General features: G+C 42.6%; 1 protein-coding gene across 4 annotated transcripts in view; it reads right to left on the reverse strand.

Moving 5' to 3' along the window:
- Window positions 1-24,140, reverse strand: part of LOC140134305 (uncharacterized) — a 77,443-nt gene that overhangs the window by 281 nt on the left and 53,022 nt on the right. For all 4 annotated transcript variants that reach the window (XM_072154897.1, XM_072154896.1, XM_072154898.1 and 1 more), the window contains 2 exons: window positions 1,569-1,715; window positions 51-164 (listed from right to left, as the gene is read on the reverse strand). In XM_072154897.1, coding sequence (XP_072010998.1) covers window positions 57-164; window positions 1,569-1,715 — 255 coding nt within the window. In that variant the 3' untranslated portion in view covers window positions 51-56. The remainder of the gene's footprint in view (window positions 1-50; window positions 165-1,568; window positions 1,716-24,140) is intronic.

Raw genomic sequence — 24,140 nt, forward strand, 5'->3', positions numbered from 1 at the left:
ACGTATCACCCAGCTTTCCCAGAATCAGAGAGGAGAAGATATCACATTACCGCTGGTCAGTCCTCCTCACTGGAGCTGGAGGAGTCCGGAGCCCCCCCCAGAGCCGATCTACAGCCAAGATGGCGGCAGCGCCCCCCCGACCGGAGACGTGTGATCAGAGGCATCTGGAGGAAGAGGAGGCAAGCTTAGATACACAGCTCCAGGAGAATGTATCACACAGGAGAGGATTAGATACACAGCTCAGCAGACTGCATCACCCAGGAGAGGATTAGATACACAGCTCAGCAGTCAGTATCACACAGGAGAGGATTAGATACACAGCTCAGCAGACAGTATCACACAGGATAGGATTAGATACACAGCTCAGCAGACAGTATCACACAGGATAGGATTAGATACACAGCTCCAGGAGAATGTATCACACAGGTTAGGATTAGATACACAGCTCAGCAATCAGTATCACACAGGATAGGATTAGATACACAGCTCAGCAGACAGTATCACACAGCATAGGATTAGATACACAGCTCAGCAGACTGTATCACACAGAATAGGATTAGATACACAGCTCAGCAGACAGTGTCACACAGGATAGGATTGGATACACAGCTCAGCAGTCAGTATCACACAGGATAGGATTAGATACACAGCTCAGCAGACAGTATCACACAGGAGAGGATTAGATACACAGCTCAGCAGACAGTATCACACAGGATAGGATTAGATACACAGCTCAGCAGTATCACACAGGATAGGATTAGATACACAGCTCAGCAGTCAGTATCACACAGGAGAGGAATAGATACACAACTCAGCAGTCAGTATCACACAGGATGGGATTAGATACACAGCTCAGCAGTCAGTATCACACAGGATAGGATTAGATACACAGCTCAGCAGTATCACAGGAGAGGATTAGATACACAGCTCAGCAGTATCACACAGGAGAGGATTAGATACACAGCTCAGCAGTCAGTATCACACAGGAGAGGATTAGATACACAGCGCAGCAGACAGTATCACACAGGATAGGATTAGATACACAGCTCAGCAGTCAGTATCACACAGGAGATGATTAGATACACAGCTCAGCAGACAGTATCACACAGGATAGGATTAGATACACAGCTCAGCAGACAGTATCACACAGGATAGGATTAGATACACAGCTCAGCAGTATCACACAGGATAGGATTAGATACACAGCTCAGCAGACAGTATCACACAGGATAGGATTAGATACACAGCTCAGCAGACTGTATCACACAGGATAGGATTAGATACACAGCTCAGCAGTCAGTATCACACAGGAGAGGATGAGATACACAGCTCAGCAGACAGTATCACACAGGATAGGATTAGATACACAGCTCAGCAGTCAGTATCACACAGGAGAGGATGAGATACACAGCTCAGCAGACTGTATCACACAGGAGAGGATTAGATACACAGCTCAGCAATCAGTATCACACAGGATAGGATTAGATACACAGATCAGCAGTGAGTATCACACAGGATAGGATTAGATACACGGCCCAGAAGTATCACACAGGATGTGGATCTCTCACCTCCTCGCTGGAGCTGGAATCCTCGTACCGCCATGTGGGGTTACACTTGGGTGGGGTGCAGGGTGGGGGTACATGTGGCCTGGGTCGCGGTGTTTCCCGGGGTCGCGGTTTCCTCGCTGTCGCTCGCTCTTTGTTCGTGATTCTTTTCTATCAGAAGATAAAATGATTAATCTCGCAGATATTTTCTGTCGTCCTGTTATACCACAATCTACCCACCAGGTGGAGCCTTCTGGTTTTGTTTTTTGATTTTTTAAAAAGTTTTTTCTATTTCTACCCATGATGAGGCTGCGGCATCTAACCTGAGCCCCATCACAGCATTGTACAGGGAGGGGGAGGGGATAAGCTGTGACATCATCTATTGTCAGTAGTGATGTAATGATGGGAGGGGGAGGAGATAAGCTGTGACATCACCTATTGTCAGTAGTGATGTAATGATGGGTCAGTGTTATCTATATAGAGGTCATTGTACAGGGAGGGGGGAGGAGATAAGCTGTGACATCATCTAATGTCAGTAGTGATGTAATGATGGGTCAGTGTTATCTATATAGAGGTCATTGTACAGGGAGGAGGAGGAGATAAGCTGTGACATCATCTATTGTCAGTAGTGATGTAATGATGGGTCAGTGTTATCTATATAGAGGTCATTGTACAGGGAGGAGGAGGAGATAAGCTGTGACATCATCTATTGTCAGTAGTGATGTAATGATGGGTCAGTGTTATCTATATAGAGGTCATTGTACAGGGAGGGGGAGGAGATAAGCTGTGACATCATCTATTGTCAGTAGTGATGTAATGATGGGTCAGTGTTATCTATATAGAGGTCATTGTACAGGGAGGGGAGGAGATAAGCTGTGACATCATCTATTGTCAGTAGTGATGTAATGAGGGGTCAGTGTTATCTATATAGAGGTCATTGTACAGGGAGGGGGAGGAGATAAGCTGTGACATCATCTATTGTCAGTAGTGATGTAATGATGGATCAGTGTTATCTATATAGAGGTCATTGTACAGGGAGGGGGGAGGAGATAAGCTGTGACATCATCTATTGTTAGTAGTGATGTAATGAGGGGTCAGTGTTATCTATATAGAGGTCATTGTACAGGGAGGGAGGAGGAGATAAGCTGTGACATCATCTATTGTCAGTAGTGATGTAATGATGGGTCAGTGTTATCTATATAGAGGACATTGTACAGGGAAGGGGAGGAGATAAGCTGTGACATCATCTATTGTCAGTAGTGATGTAATGATGGGTCAGTGTTATCTATATAGAGGTCATTGTACAGGGAGGGGGAGGAGATAAGCTGTGACATCATCTATTGTCAGTAGTGATGTAATGATGGGTCAGTGTTATCTATATAGAGGTCATTGTACAGGGAGGGGGAGGAGATAAGCTGTGACATCATCTACTGTAAGTAGTGATGTAATGATGGGTCAGTGTTATCTATATAGAGGTCATTGTACAGGGAGGGGGAGGAGATAAGCTGTGACATCATATATTGTCAGTAGTGATGTAATGATGGGTCAGTGTTATCTATATAGAGGTCATTGTACAGGGAGGGGGAGGAGATAAGCTGTGACATCATCTATTGTCAGTAGTGATGTAATGATGGGTCAGTGTTATCTATATAGAGGTCATTGTACAGGGAGGGGGAGGGGATAAGCTGTGACATCATCTATTGTCAGTAGTGATGTAATGATGGGTCAGTGTTATCTATATAGAGGTCATTGTACAGGGAGGGGGAGGAGATAAGCTGTGACATCATCTATTGTCAGTAGTGATGTAATGATGGGTCAGTGTTATCTATATAGAGGTCATTGTACAGGGAGGGGGAGGAGATAAGCTGTGACATCATCTATTGTCAGGAGTAATGTAATGATGGGTCAGTGTTATCTATATAGAGGTCATTGTACAGGGAGGGGGAGGAGATAAGCTGTGACATCATCTATTGTCAGTAGTGATGTAATGATGGGTCAGTGTTATCTATATAGAGGACATTGTACAGGGAGGGGAGGGGATAAGCTGTGACATCATCTATTGTCAGCAGTGATGTAATGATGGGTCAGTGTTATCTATATAGAGGTCATTGTACAGGAGGGGGAGGAGATAAGCTGTGACATCATCCATTGTCAGTACTGATGTAATGATGGGTCAGTGTTATCTATATAGAGGTCACTGTACAGGGAGGGGGAGGAGATAAGCTGTGACATCATCTATTGTCAGTAGTGATGTAATGATGGGTCAGTGTTATCTATATAGAGGTCATTGTACAGGGAGGGGGAGGAGATAAGCTGTGACATCATCTATTGTCAGTAGTGATGTAATGATGGGTCAGTGTTATCTATATAGAGGTCATTGTACAGGGAGGGGGAGGAGATAAGCTGTGACATCATCTATTGTCAGTACTGATGTAATGATGGGTCAGTGTTATCTATATAGAGGTCATTGTACAGGAGGGGGAGGAGATAAGCTGTGACATCATCCATTGTCAGTACTGATGTAATGATGGGTCAGTGTTATCTATATAGAGGTCATTGTACAGGGAGGGGAAGGAGATAAGCTGTGACATCATCTATTGTCAGTACTGATGTAATGATGGGTCAGTGTTATCTATATAGAGGTCATTGTACAGGGAGGGGGAGGAGATAAGCTGTGACATCATCTATTGTCAGTACTGATGTAATGATGGGTCAGTGTTATCTATATAGAGGTCATTGTACAGGGAGGGGGAGGAGATAAGCTGTGACATCATCTATTGTCAGTAGTGATGTAATGATGGGTCAGTGTTATCTATATAGAGGACATTGTACAGGGAGGGGAGGGGATAAGCTGTGACATCATCTATTGTCAGTAGTGATGTAATGATGGGTCAGTGTTATCTATATAGAGGTCATTGTACAGGGAAGGGGAGGAGATAAGCTGTGACATCATCTATTGTCAGTAGTGATGTAATGATGGGTCAGTGTTATCTATATAGAGGTCATTGTACAGGGAGGGAGGAGGAGATAAGCTGTGACATCATCTATTGTCAGTAGCGATGTAATGAGGGGTCAGTGTTATCTATATATAGGTCATTGTACAGGGAGGGGGAGGAGATAAGCTGTGACATCATCTATTGTCAGTAGTGATGTAATGATGGGAGGGGGAGGGGATAAGCTGTGACATCATCTATTGTCATTAGTGATGTAATGATGGGAGGGGGAGGAGATAAGCTGTGACATCATCTATTGTCAGTAGTGATGTAATGATGGGTCAGTGTTATCTATATAGAGGTCATTGTACAGGGAGGGGGAGGGGATAAGCTGTGACATCATCTATTGTCATTAGTGATGTAATGATGGGAGGGGGAGGGGATAAGCTGTGACATCATCTATTGTCATTAGTGATGTAATGATGGGAGGGGGAGGAGATAAGCTGTGACATCATCTATTGTCAGTAGTGATGTAATGATGGGTCAGTGTTATCTATATATAGGTCATTGTACAGGGAGGGGGAGGAGATAAGCTGTGACATCATCTATTGTCAGTAGTGATGTAATGATGGATCAGTGTTATCTATATAGAGGTCATTGTACAGGGAGGGGGAGGAGATAAGCTGTGACATCATCTATTGTCAGTAGTGATGTAATGATGGGACAGTGTTATCTATATAGAGGTCATTGTACAGGGAGGGGGAGGAGATAAGCTGTGACATCATCTATTGTCAGTAGTGATGTAATGATGGGACAGTGTTATCTATATAGAGGTCATTGTACAGGGAGGGGGAGGAGATAAGCTGTGACATCATCTATTGTCAGTAGTGATGTAATGATTGGTCAGTGTTATCTATATAGAGGTCATTGTACAGGGAGGGGGAGGAGATAAGCTGTGACATCATCTATTGTCAGTGGTGATGTAATGATGGGTCAGTGTTATCTATATAGAGGTCATTGTACAGGGAGGGGGAAGGAGATAAGCTGTGACATCATCTATTGTCAGTAGTGATGTAATGATGGGTCAGTGTTATCTATATAGAGGTCATTGTACAGGGAGGGGGAGGGGATAAGCTGTGACATCATCTATTGTCAGTAGTGATGTAATGATGGGACAGTGTTATCTATATAGAGGTCATTGTACAGGGAGGGGGAAGGAGATAAGCTCTGACATCATCTATTGTCAGTAGTGATGTAATGATGGGTCAGTGTGATTTATACAGAGGTCATTGTACAGGGAGGGGGAGGGGATAAGCTGTGACATCATCTATTGTCAGTAGTGATGTAATGATGGGAGGTGGAGGAGATAAGCTGTGACATCATCTATTGTCAGTAGTGATGTAATGATGGGTCAGTGTGATTTATATAGAGGTCATTGTACAGGGAGGGGGAGGGGATAAGCTGTGACATCATCTATTGTCAGTAGTGATGTAATGATGGGTCAGTGTGATTTATATAGAGGTCATTGTACAGGGAGGGGAGGGGATAAGCTGTGACATCATCTATTGTCAGTAGTGATGTAATGATGGGAGGGGGAGGGGATAAGCTGTGACATCATCTATTGTCATTAGTGATGTAATGATGGGAGGGGGAGGAGATAAGCTGTGACATCATCTATTGTCAGTGATGTAATGATGGGTCAGTGTTATCTATATAGAGGTCGTTGTTCAGGGAGGAGAAGGAGATAAGCTGTGACATCATCTATTGTCAGTAGTGATGTAATGATGGGTCAGTGTTATCTATATAGAGGTCATTGTACAGGGAGGGGAGGGGATAAGCTGTGACATCATCTATTGTCAGTAGTGATGTAATGATGGGTCAGTGTTATCTATATAGAGGTCGTTGTTCAGGGAGGAGAAGGAGATAAGCTGTGACATCATCTATTGTCAGTAGTGATGTAATGATGGGTCAGTGTTATCTATATAGAGGTCATTGTACAGGGAGGGGAGGGGATAAGCTGTGACATCATCTATTGTCAGTAGTGATGTAATGATGGGTCAGTGTTATCTATATAGAGGTCATTGTACAGGGAGGGGGAGGAGATAAGCTGTGACTTCATCTATTGTCAGTAGTGATGTAATGATGGGTCAGTGTTATCTATATAGAGGTCATTGTACAGGGAGGGGGAGGAGATAAGCTGTGACATCATCTATTGTCAGTGATGTAATGATGGGTCAGTGTTATCTATATAGAGGTCGTTGTACAGGGAGGGGAGGAGATAAGCTGTGACATCATCTATTGTCAGTAGTGATGTAATGATGGGTCAGTGTTATCTGTATAGAGGTCATTGTACAGGGAGGGGGAGGGGATAAGCTGTGACATTATCTATTGTCAGTAGTGATGTAATGATGGGTCAGTGTTATCTATATAGAGGTCATTGTACAGGGAGGGGGAGGAGATAAGCTGTGACATCATCTATTGTCAGTAGTGATGTAATGATGGGTCAGTGTTATCTATATAGAGGACATTGTACAGGGAGGGGGAGGAGATAAGCTGTGACATCATCTATTGTCAGTAGTGATGTAATGATGGGTCAGTGTTATCTATATAGAGGTCATTGTACAGGGAGGGGGAGGAGATAAGCTGTGACATCATCTATTGTCAGTAGTGATGTAATGATGGGTCAGTATTATCTATATAGAGGTCATTGTACAGGGAGGAGGAGGGGATAAGCTGTGACATCATCTATTGTCAGTAGTGATGTAATGATGGGTCAGTGTTATCTGTATAGAGGTCATTGTACAGGGAGGGGGTGGGGATAAGCTGTGACATTATCTATTGTCAGTAGTGATGTAATGATGGGTCAGTGTTATCTATATAGAGGTCATTGTACAGGGAGGGGGAGGAGATAAGCTGTGACATCATCTATTGTCAGTAGTGATGTAATGATGGGTCAGTGTTATCTATATAGAGGACATTGTACAGGGAGGGGGAGGAGATAAGCTGTGACATCATCTATTGTCAGTAGTGATGTAATGATGGGTCAGTGTTATCTATATAGAGGACATTGTACAGGGAGGGGGAGGAGATAAGCTGTGACATCATCTATTGTCAGTAGTGATGTAATGATGGGTCAGTGTTATCTATATAGAGGACATTGTACAGGGAGGGGGAGGAGATAAGCTGTGACATCATCTATTGTCAGTAGTGATGTAATGATGGGTCAGTGTTATCTATATAGAGGTCATTGTACAGGGAGGGGGAGGAGATAAGCTGTGACATCATCTATTGTCAGTAGTGATGTAATGATGGGTCAGTATTATCTATATAGAGGTCATTGTACAGGGAGGAGGAGGGGATAAGCTGTGACATCATCTATTGTCAGTAGTGATGTAATGATGGGTCAGTGTTATCTATATAGAGGTCATTGTACAGGGAGGGGGAGGGGATAAGCTGTGACATTATCTATTGTCAGTAGTGATGTAATGATGGGTCAGTGTTATCTATATAGAGGTCATTGTACAGGGAGGGGGAGGAGATAAGCTGTGACATCTATTGTCAGTAGTAATGTAATGATGGGTCAGTGTTATCTATATAGAGGTCATTGTACAGGGAGGGGGAGGAGATAAGCTGTGACATCATCTATTGTCAGTAGTGATGTAATGATGGGTCAGTGTTATCTATATAGAGGTCATTGTACAGGAGGGGGAGGAGATAAGCGATGACATCATCTATTGTCAGTAGTGATGGGTCAGTGTTATCTATATAGAGGTCATTGTACAGGAGGGGGAGGAGATAAGCGATGACATCATCTATTGTCAGTAGTGATGTAATGATGGGTCAGTGTAATCTATATAGAGGACATTGTACAGGGAGGAGGGGGAGGAGATAAGCTGTGACATCATCTATTGTCAGTAGTGATGTAATGATGGGTCAGTGTAATCTATATAGAGGACATTGTACAGGGAGGAGGGGGAGGAGATAAGCTGTGACATCATCTATTGTCAGTAGTGATGTAATGATGGGTCAGTGTTATCTATATAGAGGTCATTGTACAGGGAGGGGGAGGGGATAAGCTGTGACATCATCTATTGCCAGTAGTGATGTAATGATGGGTCAGTGTTATCTATATAGAGGTCATTGTACAGGGAGGGGGAGGAGATAAGCTGTGACATCATCTATTGTCAGTAGTGATGTAATGATGGGTCAGTGTTATCTATATAGAGGTCATTGTACAGGGAGGAGGAGATAAGCTGTGACATCATCTATTGTCAGTAGTGATGTAATGATGGGTCAGTGTTATCTATATAGAGGTCATTGTACAGGGAGGGGAAGGAGATAAGCTGTGACATCATCTATTGTCAGTAGTGATGTAATGATGGGTCAGTGTTATCTATATAGAGGTCATTGTACAGGGAGGGGAGGAGATAAGCTGTGACATCATCTATTGTCAGTAGTGATGTAATGATTGGTCAGTGTTATATATATAGAGGTCATTGTACCGGGAGGGGAGGAGATAAGCTGTGACATCATCTATTGTCAGTAGTGATGTAATGATGGGTCAGTGTTATCTATATAGAGGTCATTGTACAGGGAGGAGGAGGAGATAAGCTGTGACATCATCTCTTGTCAGTAGTGATGTAATGATGGGTCAGTGTTATCTATATAGAGGTCATTGTACAGGGAGGAGGAGGAGATAAGCTGTGACATCATCTATTGTCAGTAGTGATGTAATGATTGGTCAGTGTTATCTATATAGAGGTCGTTGTACAGGGAGGGGGGAGGAGATAAGCTGTGACATAATCTATTGTCAGTAGTGATGTAATGATGGGACAGTGTTATCTATATAGAGGTCATTGTACAGGGAGGGGGAGGAGATAAGTTGTGACATCATCTATTGTCAGTAGTGATGTAATGATGGGACAGTGTTATCTATATAGAGGTCATTGTACAGGGAGGGGGAGGAGATAAGCTGTGACATCATCTATTGTCAGTAGTGATGTAATGATTGGTCAGTGTTTTCTATACAGAGGTCATTGTACAAGGAGGGGGAGGAGATAAGCTGTGATATCATCTATTGTCAGTAGTGATGTAATGATGGGTCAGTGTTATCTATATAGAGGTCATTGTACAGGGAGGGGGAGGAGATAAGCTGTGACATCATCTATTGTCAGTAATGATGTAATGATGGGTCAGTGTTATCTATATAGAGGTCATTGTACAGGGAGGGGGGGATAAGCTGTGACATCATCTATTGTCAGTAGTGATGTAATGATGGGTCAGTGTTATCTATATAGAGGACATTGTACAGGGAAGGGGAGGAGATAAGCTGTGACATCATCTATTGTCAGTAATGATGTAATGATGGGTCAGTGTTATCTATATAGAGGTCATTGTACAGGGAGGGGGAGGAGATAAGCTGTGACATCATCTATTGTCAGTAATGATGTAATGATGGGTCAGTGTTATCTATATAGAGGTCATTGTACAGGGAGGGGGAGGGGATAAGCTGTGACATCATCTATTGTCAGTAGTGATGTAATGATGGGTCAGTGTTATCTATATAGAGGTCATTGTACAGGGAGGAGGGGGAGGAGATAAGCTGTGACATCATCTATTGTCAGTGGTGATGTAATGATGGGTCAGTGTTATCTATATAGAGGTCATTGTACAGGGAGGGGGAGGAGATAAGCTGTCACATCATCTATTGTCAGTAGTGATGTAATGATGGGTCAGTGTTATCTATATAGAGGTCATTGTACAGGGAGGGGGAGGAGAAGAGCTGTGACATCATCTATTGTCAGTGGTGATGTAATGATGGGTCAGTGTTATCTATATAGAGGTCATTGTACAGGAGGGGGAGGAGATAAGCGATGACATCATCTATTGTCAGTAGTGATGGGTCAGTGTTATCTATATAGAGGTCATTGTACAGGAGGGGGAGGAGATAAGCGATGACATCATCTATTGTCAGTAGTGATGTAATGATGGGTCAGTGTAATCTATATAGAGGACATTGTACAGGGAGGAGGGGGAGGAGATAAGCTGTGACATCATCTATTGTCAGTAGTGATGTAATGATGGGTCAGTGTAATCTATATAGAGGACATTGTACAGGGAGGAGGGGGAGGAGATAAGCTGTGACATCATCTATTGTCAGTAGTGATGTAATGATGGGTCAGTGTTATCTATATAGAGGTCATTGTACAGGGAGGGGGAGGGGATAAGCTGTGACATCATCTATTGCCAGTAGTGATGTAATGATGGGTCAGTGTTATCTATATAGAGGTCATTGTACAGGGAGGGGGAGGAGATAAGCTGTGACATCATCTATTGTCAGTAGTGATGTAATGATGGGTCAGTGTTATCTATATAGAGGTCATTGTACAGGGAGGAGGAGATAAGCTGTGACATCATCTATTGTCAGTAGTGATGTAATGATGGGTCAGTGTTATCTATATAGAGGTCATTGTACAGGGAGGGGAAGGAGATAAGCTGTGACATCATCTATTGTCAGTAGTGATGTAATGATGGGTCAGTGTTATCTATATAGAGGTCATTGTACAGGGAGGGGAGGAGATAAGCTGTGACATCATCTATTGTCAGTAGTGATGTAATGATTGGTCAGTGTTATATATATAGAGGTCATTGTACCGGGAGGGGAGGAGATAAGCTGTGACATCATCTATTGTCAGTAGTGATGTAATGATGGGTCAGTGTTATCTATATAGAGGTCATTGTACAGGGAGGGGGAGAAGATAAGCTGTGACATCATCTATTGTCAGTAGTGATGTAATGATGGGTCAGTGTTATCTATATAGAGGTCATTGTACAGGGAGGAGGAGGAGATAAGCTGTGACATCATCTCTTGTCAGTAGTGATGTAATGATGGGTCAGTGTTATCTATATAGAGGTCATTGTACAGGGAGGAGGAGGAGATAAGCTGTGACATCATCTATTGTCAGTAGTGATGTAATGATTGGTCAGTGTTATCTATATAGAGGTCGTTGTACAGGGAGGGGGGAGGAGATAAGCTGTGACATAATCTATTGTCAGTAGTGATGTAATGATGGGACAGTGTTATCTATATAGAGGTCATTGTACAGGGAGGGGGAGGAGATAAGTTGTGACATCATCTATTGTCAGTAGTGATGTAATGATGGGACAGTGTTATCTATATAGAGGTCATTGTACAGGGAGGGGGAGGAGATAAGCTGTGACATCATCTATTGTCAGTAGTGATGTAATGATTGGTCAGTGTTTTCTATACAGAGGTCATTGTACAAGGAGGGGGAGGAGATAAGCTGTGATATCATCTATTGTCAGTAGTGATGTAATGATGGGTCAGTGTTATCTATATAGAGGTCATTGTACAGGGAGGGGGAGGAGATAAGCTGTGACATCATCTATTGTCAGTAATGATGTAATGATGGGTCAGTGTTATCTATATAGAGGTCATTGTACAGGGAGGGGGGGATAAGCTGTGACATCATCTATTGTCAGTAGTGATGTAATGATGGGTCAGTGTTATCTATATAGAGGACATTGTACAGGGAAGGGGAGGAGATAAGCTGTGACATCATCTATTGTCAGTAATGATGTAATGATGGGTCAGTGTTATCTATATAGAGGTCATTGTACAGGGAGGGGGAGGAGATAAGCTGTGACATCATCTATTGTCAGTAATGATGTAATGATGGGTCAGTGTTATCTATATAGAGGTCATTGTACAGGGAGGGGGAGGGGATAAGCTGTGACATCATCTATTGTCAGTAGTGATGTAATGATGGGTCAGTGTTATCTATATAGAGGTCATTGTACAGGGAGGAGGGGGAGGTGATAAGCTGTGACATCATCTATTGTCAGTAGTGATGTAATGATGGGTCAGTGTTATCTATATAGAGGTCATTGTACAGGGAGGGGGAGGAGATAAGCTGTCACATCATCTATTGTCAGTAGTGATGTAATGATGGGTCAGTGTTATCTATATAGAGGTCATTGTACAGGGAGGGGGAGGAGAAGAGCTGTGACATCATCTATTGTCAGTGGTGATGTAATGATGGGTCAGTGTTATCTATATAGAGGTCATTGTACAGGGAGGGGGGGGATAAGCTGTGACATCATCTATTGTCAGTAGTGATGTAATGATGGGTCAGTGTTATCTATATAGAGGTCATTGTACAGGAGGTGGGGATAAGCTGTGACATCATCTATTGTCAGTGGTGATGTAATGATGGGTCAGTGTTATCTATATAGAGGTCATTGTACAGGGAGGGGGAGGAGATAAGCTGTGACATCATCTATTGTCAGTAGTGATGTAATGATGGGTCAGTGTTATCTATATAGAGGTCATTGTACAGGGAGGGGGAGGGGATAAGGTGTGACATCATCTATTGTCAGTAGTGATGTAATGATGGGAGGGGGAGGGGATAAGCTGTGACATCATCTATTGTCAGTAGTGATGTAATGATGGGTCAGTGTTATCTGTATAGAGGTCATTGTACAGGGAAGGGGAGGGGATAAGCTGTGACATCATCTATTGTCAGTAGTGATGTAATGATGGGTCAGTGTTATCTATATAGAGGTCATTGTACAGGGAGGGGGAGGAGATAAGCTGTGACATCATCTATTGTCAGTAGTGATGTAATGATGGGTCAGTGTTATCTATATAGAGGTCATTGTACAGGGAGGGGGAGGAGATAAGCTGTGACATCATCTATTGTCAGTAGTGATGTAATGATGGGTCAGTGTTATCTATATAGAGGTCATTGTACAGGGAGGAGGAGGAGATAAGCTGTGACATCATCTATTGTCAGTAGTGATGTAATGATGGGTCAGTGTTATCTATATAGAGGTCATTGTACATGGAAGGGGGAGGAGATAAGCTGTGACATCATCTATTGCCAGTAGTGATGTAATGATGGGTCAGTGTTATCTATATAGAGGTCATTGTACAGGGGGGGGGGGGAAATAAGCTGTGACATCATCTATTGCCAGTAGTGATGTAATGATGGGTCAGTGTTATCTATATAGAGGTCATTGTACAGGGAGGAGGAGATAAGCTGTGACATCATCTATAGTCAGTAGTAATGTAATGATGGGTCAGTGTTATCTGTATAGAGATCATTATACAGGGAGTAGGAGGAGATAAGCTGTGACATCATCTATTGTCAGTAGTGATGTAATGATGGGTCAGTGTTATCTATATAGAGGTCATTGTACAGGGAGGGGGAGGAGATAAGCTGTGACATCATCTATTGCCAGTAGTGATGTAATGATGGGTCAGTGTTATCTATATAGAGGTCATTGTACAGGAAGGGGGGAGGGGATAAGCTGTGACATCATCTGTTTTCAGTAGTGATGTAATGATGGGTCAGTGTTATCTGTATAGAGGTCATTGTACAGGGAGAGGGAGGGGATAAGCTGTGACATCATCTATTGTCAGTAGTGATGTAATGATGGGTCAGTGTTATCTATATAGAGGTCATTGTACAGGGAGGGGGAGGAGATAAGCTGTGACATCATCTATTGTCAGTAGTGATGTAATGATGGGTCAGTGTTATCTATATAGAGGTCATTGTACAGGGAGGGGGAGGAGATAAGCTGTGACATCATCTATTGTCAGTAGTGATGTAATGATGGGTCAGTGTTATCTATATAGAGGTCATTGTACAGGGAGGGGATAAGCTGTGACATCATCTATTGTCAGTAGTGATGTAATGATGGGTCAGTGTTATCTATATAGAGGTCATTGTACAGGGAGGGGATAAGCTGTGACATCATCTATTGTCAGTAGTGATGTAATGAGGGGTCAGTGTTATCTATATAGAGGTCATTGTACAGGGAGGGGGAGGAGATAAGCTGTGACATCATCTATTGTCAGTAGTGATGTAATGATGGGTCAGTGTTATCTATATAGAGGTCATTGTACAGGGAGGAGAAGGAGATAAGCTGTGACATCATCTATTGTCAGTAGTGATGTAATGATGGGTCAGTGTTATCTATATAGAGGTCATTGTACAGGGAGGGGGAGGAGATAAGTTGTGACATCATCTATTGTCAGTAGTGATGTAATGATGGGACAGTGTTATCTATATAGAGGTCATTGTACAGGGAGGGGGAGGAGATAAGCTGTGACATCATCTATTGTCAGTAGTGATGTAATGATTGGTCAGTGTTTTCTATACAGAGGTCATTGTACAAGGAGGGGGAGGAGATAAGCTGTGATATCATCTATTGTCAGTAGTGATGTAATGATGGGTCAGTGTTATCTATATAGAGGTCATTGTACAGGGAGGGGGAGGAGATAAGCTGTGACATCATCTATTGTCAGTAATGATGTAATGATGGGTCAGTGTTATCTATATAGAGGTCATTGTACAGGGAGGGGGAGGGGATAAGCTGTGACATCATCTATTGTCAGTAGTGATGTAATGATGGGTCAGTGTTATCTATATAGAGGTCATTGTACAGGGAGGGGGAGGAGATAAGCTGTGACATCATCTATTGTCAGTGATGTAATGATGGGTCAGTGTTATCTATATAGAGGTCATTGTACAGGGAGGAGGGGGAGGAGATAAGCTGTGACATCATCTATTGTCAGTAGTGATGTAATGATGGGTCAGTGTTATCTATATAGAGGTCATTGTACAGGGAGGGGGAGGAGATAAGCTGTCACATCATCTATTGTCAGTAGTGATGTAATGATGGGTCAGTGTTATCTATATAGAGGTCATTGTACAGGGAGGGGGAGGAGATGAGCTGTGACATCATCTATTGTCAGTGGTGATGTAATGATGGGTCAGTGTTATCTATATAGAGGTCATTGTACAGGAGGTGGGGATAAGCTGTGACATCATCTATTGTCAGTGGTGATGTAATGATGGGTCAGTGTTATCTATATAGAGGTCATTGTACAGGGAGGAGGAGGAGATAAGCTGTGACATCATCTATTGTCAGTAGTGATGTAATGATGGGTCAGTGTTATCTATATAGAGGTCATTGTACAGGGAGGGGGAGGAGATAAGCTGTGACATCATCTATTGTCAGTAGTGATGTAATGATGGGTCAGTGTTATCTATATAGAGGTCATTGTACAGGGAGGGGGAGGGGATAAGGTGTGACATCATCTATTGTCAGTAGTGATGTAATGATGGGAGGGGGAGGGGATAAGCTGTGACATCATCTATTGTCAGTAGTGATGTAATGATGGGTCAGAGTTATCTATATAGAGGTCATTGTACAGGGAGGGAGGAGGAGATAAGCTGTGACATCATCTATTGTCAGTAGTGATGTAATGATGTGTCAGTGTTATCTATATAGAGGTCATTGTACAGGAAGGGGGGAGGGGATAAGCTGTGACATCATCTGTTGTCAGTAGTGATGTAATGATGGGTCAGTGTTATCTGTATAGAGGTCATTGTACAGGGAAGGGGAGGGGATAAGCTGTGACATCATCTATTGTCAGTAGTGATGTAATGATGGGTCAGTGTTATCTATATAGAGGACATTGTACAGGGAAGGGGAGGGGATAAGCTGTGACATCATCTATTGTCAGTAGTGATGTAATGATGGGTCAGTGTTATCTATATAGAGGTCATTGTACAGGGAGGGGGAGGAGATAAGCTGTGACATCATCTATTGTCAGTAGTGATGTAATGATGGGTCAGTGTTATCTATATAGAGGTCATTGTACAGGGAGGGGGAGGAGATGAGCTGTGACATCATCTATTGTCAGTAGTGATGTAATGATGGGTCAGTGTTATCTATATAGAGGTCATTGTACAGGGAGGGGATAAGCTGTGACATCACCTATTGTCAGTAGTGATGTAATGATGGGTCAGTGTTATCTATATAGAGGTCATTGTACATGGAGGGGGAGGAGATAAGCTGTGACATCATCTATTGTCAGCAGTGATGTAATGATGGGCCAGTGTTATCTATATAGAGGTCATTGTACAGGGAGGGGGAGGGGATAAGCTGTGACATCATCTATTGTCAGTAGTGATGTAATGATGGGTTAGTGTTATCTATATAGAGGTCATTGTACAGGGAGGAGGGGGAGGTGATAAGCTGTGACATCATCTATTGTCAGTAGTGATGTAATGATGGGTCAGTGTTATCTATATAGAGGTCATTGTACAGGGAGGGGGAGGAGATAAGCTGTGACATCATCTATTGTCAGTAGTGATGTAATGATGGGTTAGTGTTATCTATATAGAGGTCATTGTACAGGGAGGAGGGGGAGGTGATAAGCTGTGACATCATCTATTGTCAGTAGTGATGTAATGATGGGTCAGTGTTATCTATATAGAGGGCATTGTACAGGGAGGGGGAGGAGATAAGCTGTGACATCATCTATTGCCAGTAGTGATGTAATGATGGGTCAGTGTTATCTATATAGAGGTCATTGTACAGGGGGGGGGGAGATAAGCTGTGACATCATCTATTGCCAGTAGTGATGTAATGATGGGTCAGTGTTATCTATATAGAGGTCATTGTACAGGGAGGAGGAGGAGATAAGCTGTGACATCATCTATTGTCAGTAGTGATGTAATGATGGGTCAGTGTTATCTATATAGAGGTCATTGTACAGGGAGGGGGAGGAGATAAGCTGTGACATCATCTATTGCCAGTAGTGATGTAATGATGGGTCAGTGTTATCTATATAGAGGTCATTGTACAGGAAGGGGGAGGGGATAAGCTGTGACATCATCTGTTTTCAGTAGTGATGTAATGATGGGTCAGTGTTATCTGTATAGAGGTCATTGTACAGGGAGAGGGAGGGGATAAGCTGTGACATCATCTATTGTCAGTAGTGATGTAATGATGGGTCAGTGTTATCTATATAGAGGTCATTGTACAGGGAGGGGGGAGGAGATAAGCTGTGACATCATCTATTGTCAGTAGTGATGTAATGATGGGTCAGTGTTATCTATATAGAGGTCATTGTACAGGGAGGGGGAGGAGATAAGCTGTGACATCATCTATTGTCAGTAGTGATGTAATGATGGGTCAGTGTTATCTATATAGAGGTCATTGTACAGGGAGGGGATAAGCTGTGACATCATCTATTGTCAGTAGTGATGTAATGATGGGTCAGTGTTATCTATATAGAGGTCATTGTACAGGGAGGGGATAAGCTGTGACATCATCTATTGTCAGTAGTGATGTAATGAGGGGTCAGTGTTATCTATATAGAGGTCATTGTACAGGGAGGGGGAGGAGATAAGCTGTGACATCATCTATTGTCAGTAGTGATGTAATGATGGGTCAGTGTTATCTATATAGAGGTCATTGTACAGGGAGGAGAAGGAGATAAGCTGTGACATCATCTATTGTCAGTAGTGATGTAATGATGGGTCAGTGTTATCTATATAGAGGTCATTGTACAGGAGGGGGAGGGGATAAGCTGTGACATCACCTATTGTCAGTAGTGATGTAATGATGGGTCAGTGTTATCTATATAGAGGTCATTGTACAGGGAGAGGGAGGAGATAAGCTGTGACATCATCTATTGTCAATAGTGATGTAATGATGGGTCAGTGTTATCTATATAGAGGTCATTGTACAGGGAGAGGGAGGAGATAAGCTGTGACATCATCTATTGTCAATAGTGATGTAATGATGGGTCAGTGTTATCTATATAGAAGTCATTGTACAGGGAGGGGGAGGAGATAAGCTGTGACATCATCTATTGTCAGTAGTGATGTAATGATGGGTCAGTGTTATCTATATAGAGGTCATTGTACAGGGAGGGGGAGGAGTTAAGCTGTGACATCATCTATTGTCAATAGTGATGTAATGATGGATCAGTGTTATCTATATAGAGGTCATTGTACAGGGAGGGGGAGGGGATAAGCTGTGACATCATCTATTGTCAGTAGTGATGTAATGATGGGTCAGTGTTCTCTATATAGAGGACATTGTACAGGGAGGGGGAGGAGATAAGCTGTGACATCATCTATTGTCAGTAGTGATGTAATGATGGGTCAGTGTTCTCTATATAGAGGACATTGTACAGGGAGGGGGAGGAGATAAGCAGTGACATCATCTATTGTCAGTAGTGATGTAATGATGGGTCAGTGTTATCTATATAGAGGTCATTGTACAGGGAGGGGGAGGAGATAAGCTGTGACATCATCTATTGTCAGTAGTGATGTAATGATGGGTCAGTGTTATCTATATAGAGGTCATTGTACAGGGAGGGGGAGGAGATAAGCTGTGACATCATCTATTGTCAGTAGTGATGTAATGAGGGGTCAGTGTTATCTATATAGAGGTCATTGTACAGGGAGGGGGAGGAGATAAGCTGTGACATCACCTATTGTCAGTAGTGATGTAATGATGGGTCAGTGTTATCTATATAGAGGGCATTGTACAGGGAGGGGGAGGAGATAAGCTGTGACATCATCTATTGTCAGTAGTGATGTAATGATGGGTCAGTGTTATCTATATAGAGGTCATTGTACAGGGAGGGGGAGGGGATAAGCTGTGACATCATCTATTGTCAGTAGTGATGTAATGATGGGTCAGTGTTATCTATATAGAGGTCATTGTACAGGGAGGGGGAGGGGATAAGCTGTGACATCATCTATTGTCAGTAGTGATGTAATGATGGGTCAGTGTTATCTATATAGAGGTCATTGTACAGGGAGGGGGAGGAGATAAGCTGTGACATCATCTATTGTCAGTAGTGATGTAATGATGGGTCAGTGTTATCTATATAGAGGTCATTGTACAGGGAGGAGGAGATAAGCTGTGACATCATCTATTGTCAGTAGTGATGTAATGATGGGTCAGTGTTATCTATATAGAGGTCATTGTACAGGGAGGGGAAGGAGATAAGCTGTGACATCATCTATTGTCAGTAGTGATGTAATGATGGGTCAGTGTTATCTATATAGAGGTCATTGTACAGGGAGGGGAGGAGATAAGCTGTGACATCATCTATTGTCAGTAGTGATGTAATGATTGGTCAGTGTTATATATATAGAGGTCATTGTACCGGGAGGGGAGGAGATAAGCTGTGACATCATCTATTGTCAGTAGTGATGTAATGATGGGTCAGTGTTATCTATATAGAGGTCATTGTACAGGGAGGAGGAGGAGATAAGCTGTGACATCATCTCTTGTCAGTAGTGATGTAATGATGGGTCAGTGTTATCTATATAGAGGTCATTGTACAGGGAGGAGGAGGAGATAAGCTGTGACATCATCTATTGTCAGTAGTGATGTAATGATTGGTCAGTGTTATCTATATAGAGGTCGTTGTACAGGGAGGGGGGAGGAGATAAGCTGTGACATAATCTATTGTCAGTAGTGATGTAATGATGGGACAGTGTTATCTATATAGAGGTCATTGTACAGGGAGGGGGAGGAGATAAGTTGTGACATCATCTATTGTCAGTAGTGATGTAATGATGGGACAGTGTTATCTATATAGAGGTCATTGTACAGGGAGGGGGAGGAGATAAGCTGTGACATCATCTATTGTCAGTAGTGATGTAATGATTGGTCAGTGTTTTCTATACAGAGGTCATTGTACAAGGAGGGGGAGGAGATAAGCTGTGATATCATCTATTGTCAGTAGTGATGTAATGATGGGTCAGTGTTATCTATATAGAGGTCATTGTACAGGGAGGGGGAGGAGATAAGCTGTGACATCATCTATTGTCAGTAATGATGTAATGATGGGTCAGTGTTATCTATATAGAGGTCATTGTACAGGGAGGGGGGGATAAGCTGTGACATCATCTATTGTCAGTAGTGATGTAATGATGGGTCAGTGTTATCTATATAGAGGACATTGTACAGGGAAGGGGAGGAGATAAGCTGTGACATCATCTATTGTCAGTAATGATGTAATGATGGGTCAGTGTTATCTATATAGAGGTCATTGTACAGGGAGGGGGAGGAGATAAGCTGTGACATCATCTATTGTCAGTAATGATGTAATGATGGGTCAGTGTTATCTATATAGAGGTCATTGTACAGGGAGGGGGAGGGGATAAGCTGTGACATCATCTATTGTCAGTAGTGATGTAATGATGGGTCAGTGTTATCTATATAGAGGTCATTGTACAGGGAGGAGGGGGAGGAGATAAGCTGTGACATCATCTATTGTCAGTGGTGATGTAATGATGGGTCAGTGTTATCTATATAGAGGTCATTGTACAGGGAGGGGGAGGAGATAAGCTGTCACATCATCTATTGTCAGTAGTGATGTAATGATGGGTCAGTGTTATCTATATAGAGGTCATTGTACAGGGAGGGGGAGGAGAAGAGCTGTGACATCATCTATTGTCAGTGGTGATGTAATGATGGGTCAGTGTTATCTATATAGAGGTCATTGTACAGGAGGGGGAGGAGATAAGCGATGACATCATCTATTGTCAGTAGTGATGGGTCAGTGTTATCTATATAGAGGTCATTGTACAGGAGGGGGAGGAGATAAGCGATGACATCATCTATTGTCAGTAGTGATGTAATGATGGGTCAGTGTAATCTATATAGAGGACATTGTACAGGGAGGAGGGGGAGGAGATAAGCTGTGACATCATCTATTGTCAGTAGTGATGTAATGATGGGTCAGTGTAATCTATATAGAGGACATTGTACAGGGAGGAGGGGGAGGAGATAAGCTGTGACATCATCTATTGTCAGTAGTGATGTAATGATGGGTCAGTGTTATCTATATAGAGGTCATTGTACAGGGAGGGGGAGGGGATAAGCTGTGACATCATCTATTGCCAGTAGTGATGTAATGATGGGTCAGTGTTATCTATATAGAGGTCATTGTACAGGGAGGGGGAGGAGATAAGCTGTGACATCATCTATTGTCAGTAGTGATGTAATGATGGGTCAGTGTTATCTATATAGAGGTCATTGTACAGGGAGGAGGAGATAAGCTGTGACATCATCTATTGTCAGTAGTGATGTAATGATGGGTCAGTGTTATCTATATAGAGGTCATTGTACAGGGAGGGGAAGGAGATAAGCTGTGACATCATCTATTGTCAGTAGTGTTGTAATGATGGGTCAGTGTTATCTATATAGAGGTCATTGTACAGGGAGGGGAGGAGATAAGCTGTGACATCATCTATTGTCAGTAGTGATGTAATGATTGGTCAGTGTTATATATATAGAGGTCATTGTACCGGGAGGGGAGGAGATAAGCTGTGACATCATCTATTGTCAGTAGTGATGTAATGATGGGTCAGTGTTATCTATATAGAGGTCATTGTACAGGGAGGGGGAGAAGATAAGCTGTGACATCATCTATTGTCAGTAGTGATGTAATGATGGGTCAGTGTTATCTATATAGAGGTCATTGTACAGGGAGGAGGAGGAGATAAGCTGTGACATCATCTCTTGTCAGTAGTGATGTAATGATGGGTCAGTGTTATCTATATAGAGGTCATTGTACAGGGAGGAGGAGGAGATAAGCTGTGACATCATCTATTGTCAGTAGTGATGTAATGATTGGTCAGTGTTATCTATATAGAGGTCGTTGTACAGGGAGGGGGGAGGAGATAAGCTGTGACATAATCTATTGTCAGTAGTGATGTAATGATGGGACAGTGTTATCTATATAGAGGTCATTGTACAGGGAGGGGGAGGAGATAAGTTGTGACATCATCTATTGTCAGTAGTGATGTAATGATGGGACAGTGTTATCTATATAGAGGTCATTGTACAGGGAGGGGGAGGAGATAAGCTGTGACATCATCTATTGTCAGTAGTGATGTAATGATTGGTCAGTGTTTTCTATACAGAGGTCATTGTACAAGGAGGGGGAGGAGATAAGCTGTGATATCATCTATTGTCAGTAGTGATGTAATGATGGGTCAGTGTTATCTATATAGAGGTCATTGTACAGGGAGGGGGAGGAGATAAGCTGTGACATCATCTATTGTCAGTAATGATGTAATGATGGGTCAGTGTTATCTATATAGAGGTCATTGTACAGGGAGGGGGGGATAAGCTGTGACATCATCTATTGTCAGTAGTGATGTAATGATGGGTCAGTGTTATCTATATAGAGGACATTGTACAGGGAAGGGGAGGAGATAAGCTGTGACATCATCTATTGTCAGTAATGATGTAATGATGGGTCAGTGTTATCTATATAGAGGTCATTGTACAGGGAGGGGGAGGAGATAAGCTGTGACATCATCTATTGTCAGTAATGATGTAATGATGGGTCAGTGTTATCTATATAGAGGTCATTGTACAGGGAGGGGGAGGGGATAAGCTGTGACATCATCTATTGTCAGTAGTGATGTAATGATGGGTCAGTGTTATCTATATAGAGGTCATTGTACAGGGAGGAGGGGGAGGTGATAAGCTGTGACATCATCTATTGTCAGTAGTGATGTAATGATGGGTCAGTGTTATCTATATAGAGGTCATTGTACAGGGAGGGGGAGGAGATAAGCTGTCACATCATCTATTGTCAGTAGTGATGTAATGATGGGTCAGTGTTATCTATATAGAGGTCATTGTACAGGGAGGGGGAGGAGAAGAGCTGTGACATCATCTATTGTCAGTGGTGATGTAATGATGGGTCAGTGTTATCTATATAGAGGTCATTGTACAGGGAGGGGGGGGATAAGCTGTGACATCATCTATTGTCAGTAGTGATGTAATGATGGGTCAGTGTTATCTATATAGAGGTCATTGTACAGGAGGTGGGGATAAGCTGTGACATCATCTATTGTCAGTGGTGATGTAATGATGGGTCAGTGTTATCTATATAGAGGTCATTGTACAGGGAGGGGGAGGAGATAAGCTGTGACATCATCTATTGTCAGTAGTGATGTAATGATGGGTCAGTGTTATCTATATAGAGGTCATTGTACAGGGAGGGGGAGGGGATAAGGTGTGACATCATCTATTGTCAGTAGTGATGTAATGATGGGAGGGGGAGGGGATAAGCTGTGACATCATCTATTGTCAGTAGTGATGTAATGATGGGTCAGTGTTATCTGTATAGAGGTCATTGTACAGGGAAGGGGAGGGGATAAGCTGTGACATCATCTATTGTCAGTAGTGATGTAATGATGGGTCAGTGTTATCTATATAGAGGTCATTGTACAGGGAGGGGGAGGAGATAAGCTGTGACATCATCTATTGTCAGTAGTGATGTAATGATGGGTCAGTGTTATCTATATAGAGGTCATTGTACAGGGAGGGGGAGGAGATAAGCTGTGACATCATCTATTGTCAGTAGTGATGTAATGATGGGTCAGTGTTATCTATATAGAGGTCATTGTACAGGGAGGAGGAGGAGATAAGCTGTGACATCATCTATTGTCAGTAGTGATGTAATGATGGGTCAGTGTTATCTATATAGAGGTCATTGTACATGGAAGGGGGAGGAGATAAGCTGTGACATCATCTATTGCCAGTAGTGATGTAATGATGGGTCAGTGTTATCTATATAGAGGTCATTGTACAGGGGGGGGGGGGGGAAATAAGCTGTGACATCATCTATTGCCAGTAGTGATGTAATGATGGGTCAGTGTTATCTATATAGAGGTCATTGTACAGGGAGGAGGAGATAAGCTGTGACATCATCTATAGTCAGTAGTAATGTAATGATGGGTCAGTGTTATCTGTATAGAGATCATTATACAGGGAGTAGGAGGAGATAAGCTGT

Source organism: Engystomops pustulosus, chromosome 5, assembly GCF_040894005.1.
Source record: "Engystomops pustulosus chromosome 5, aEngPut4.maternal, whole genome shotgun sequence".
Taxonomy (NCBI): domain Eukaryota; kingdom Metazoa; phylum Chordata; class Amphibia; order Anura; family Leptodactylidae; genus Engystomops; species Engystomops pustulosus.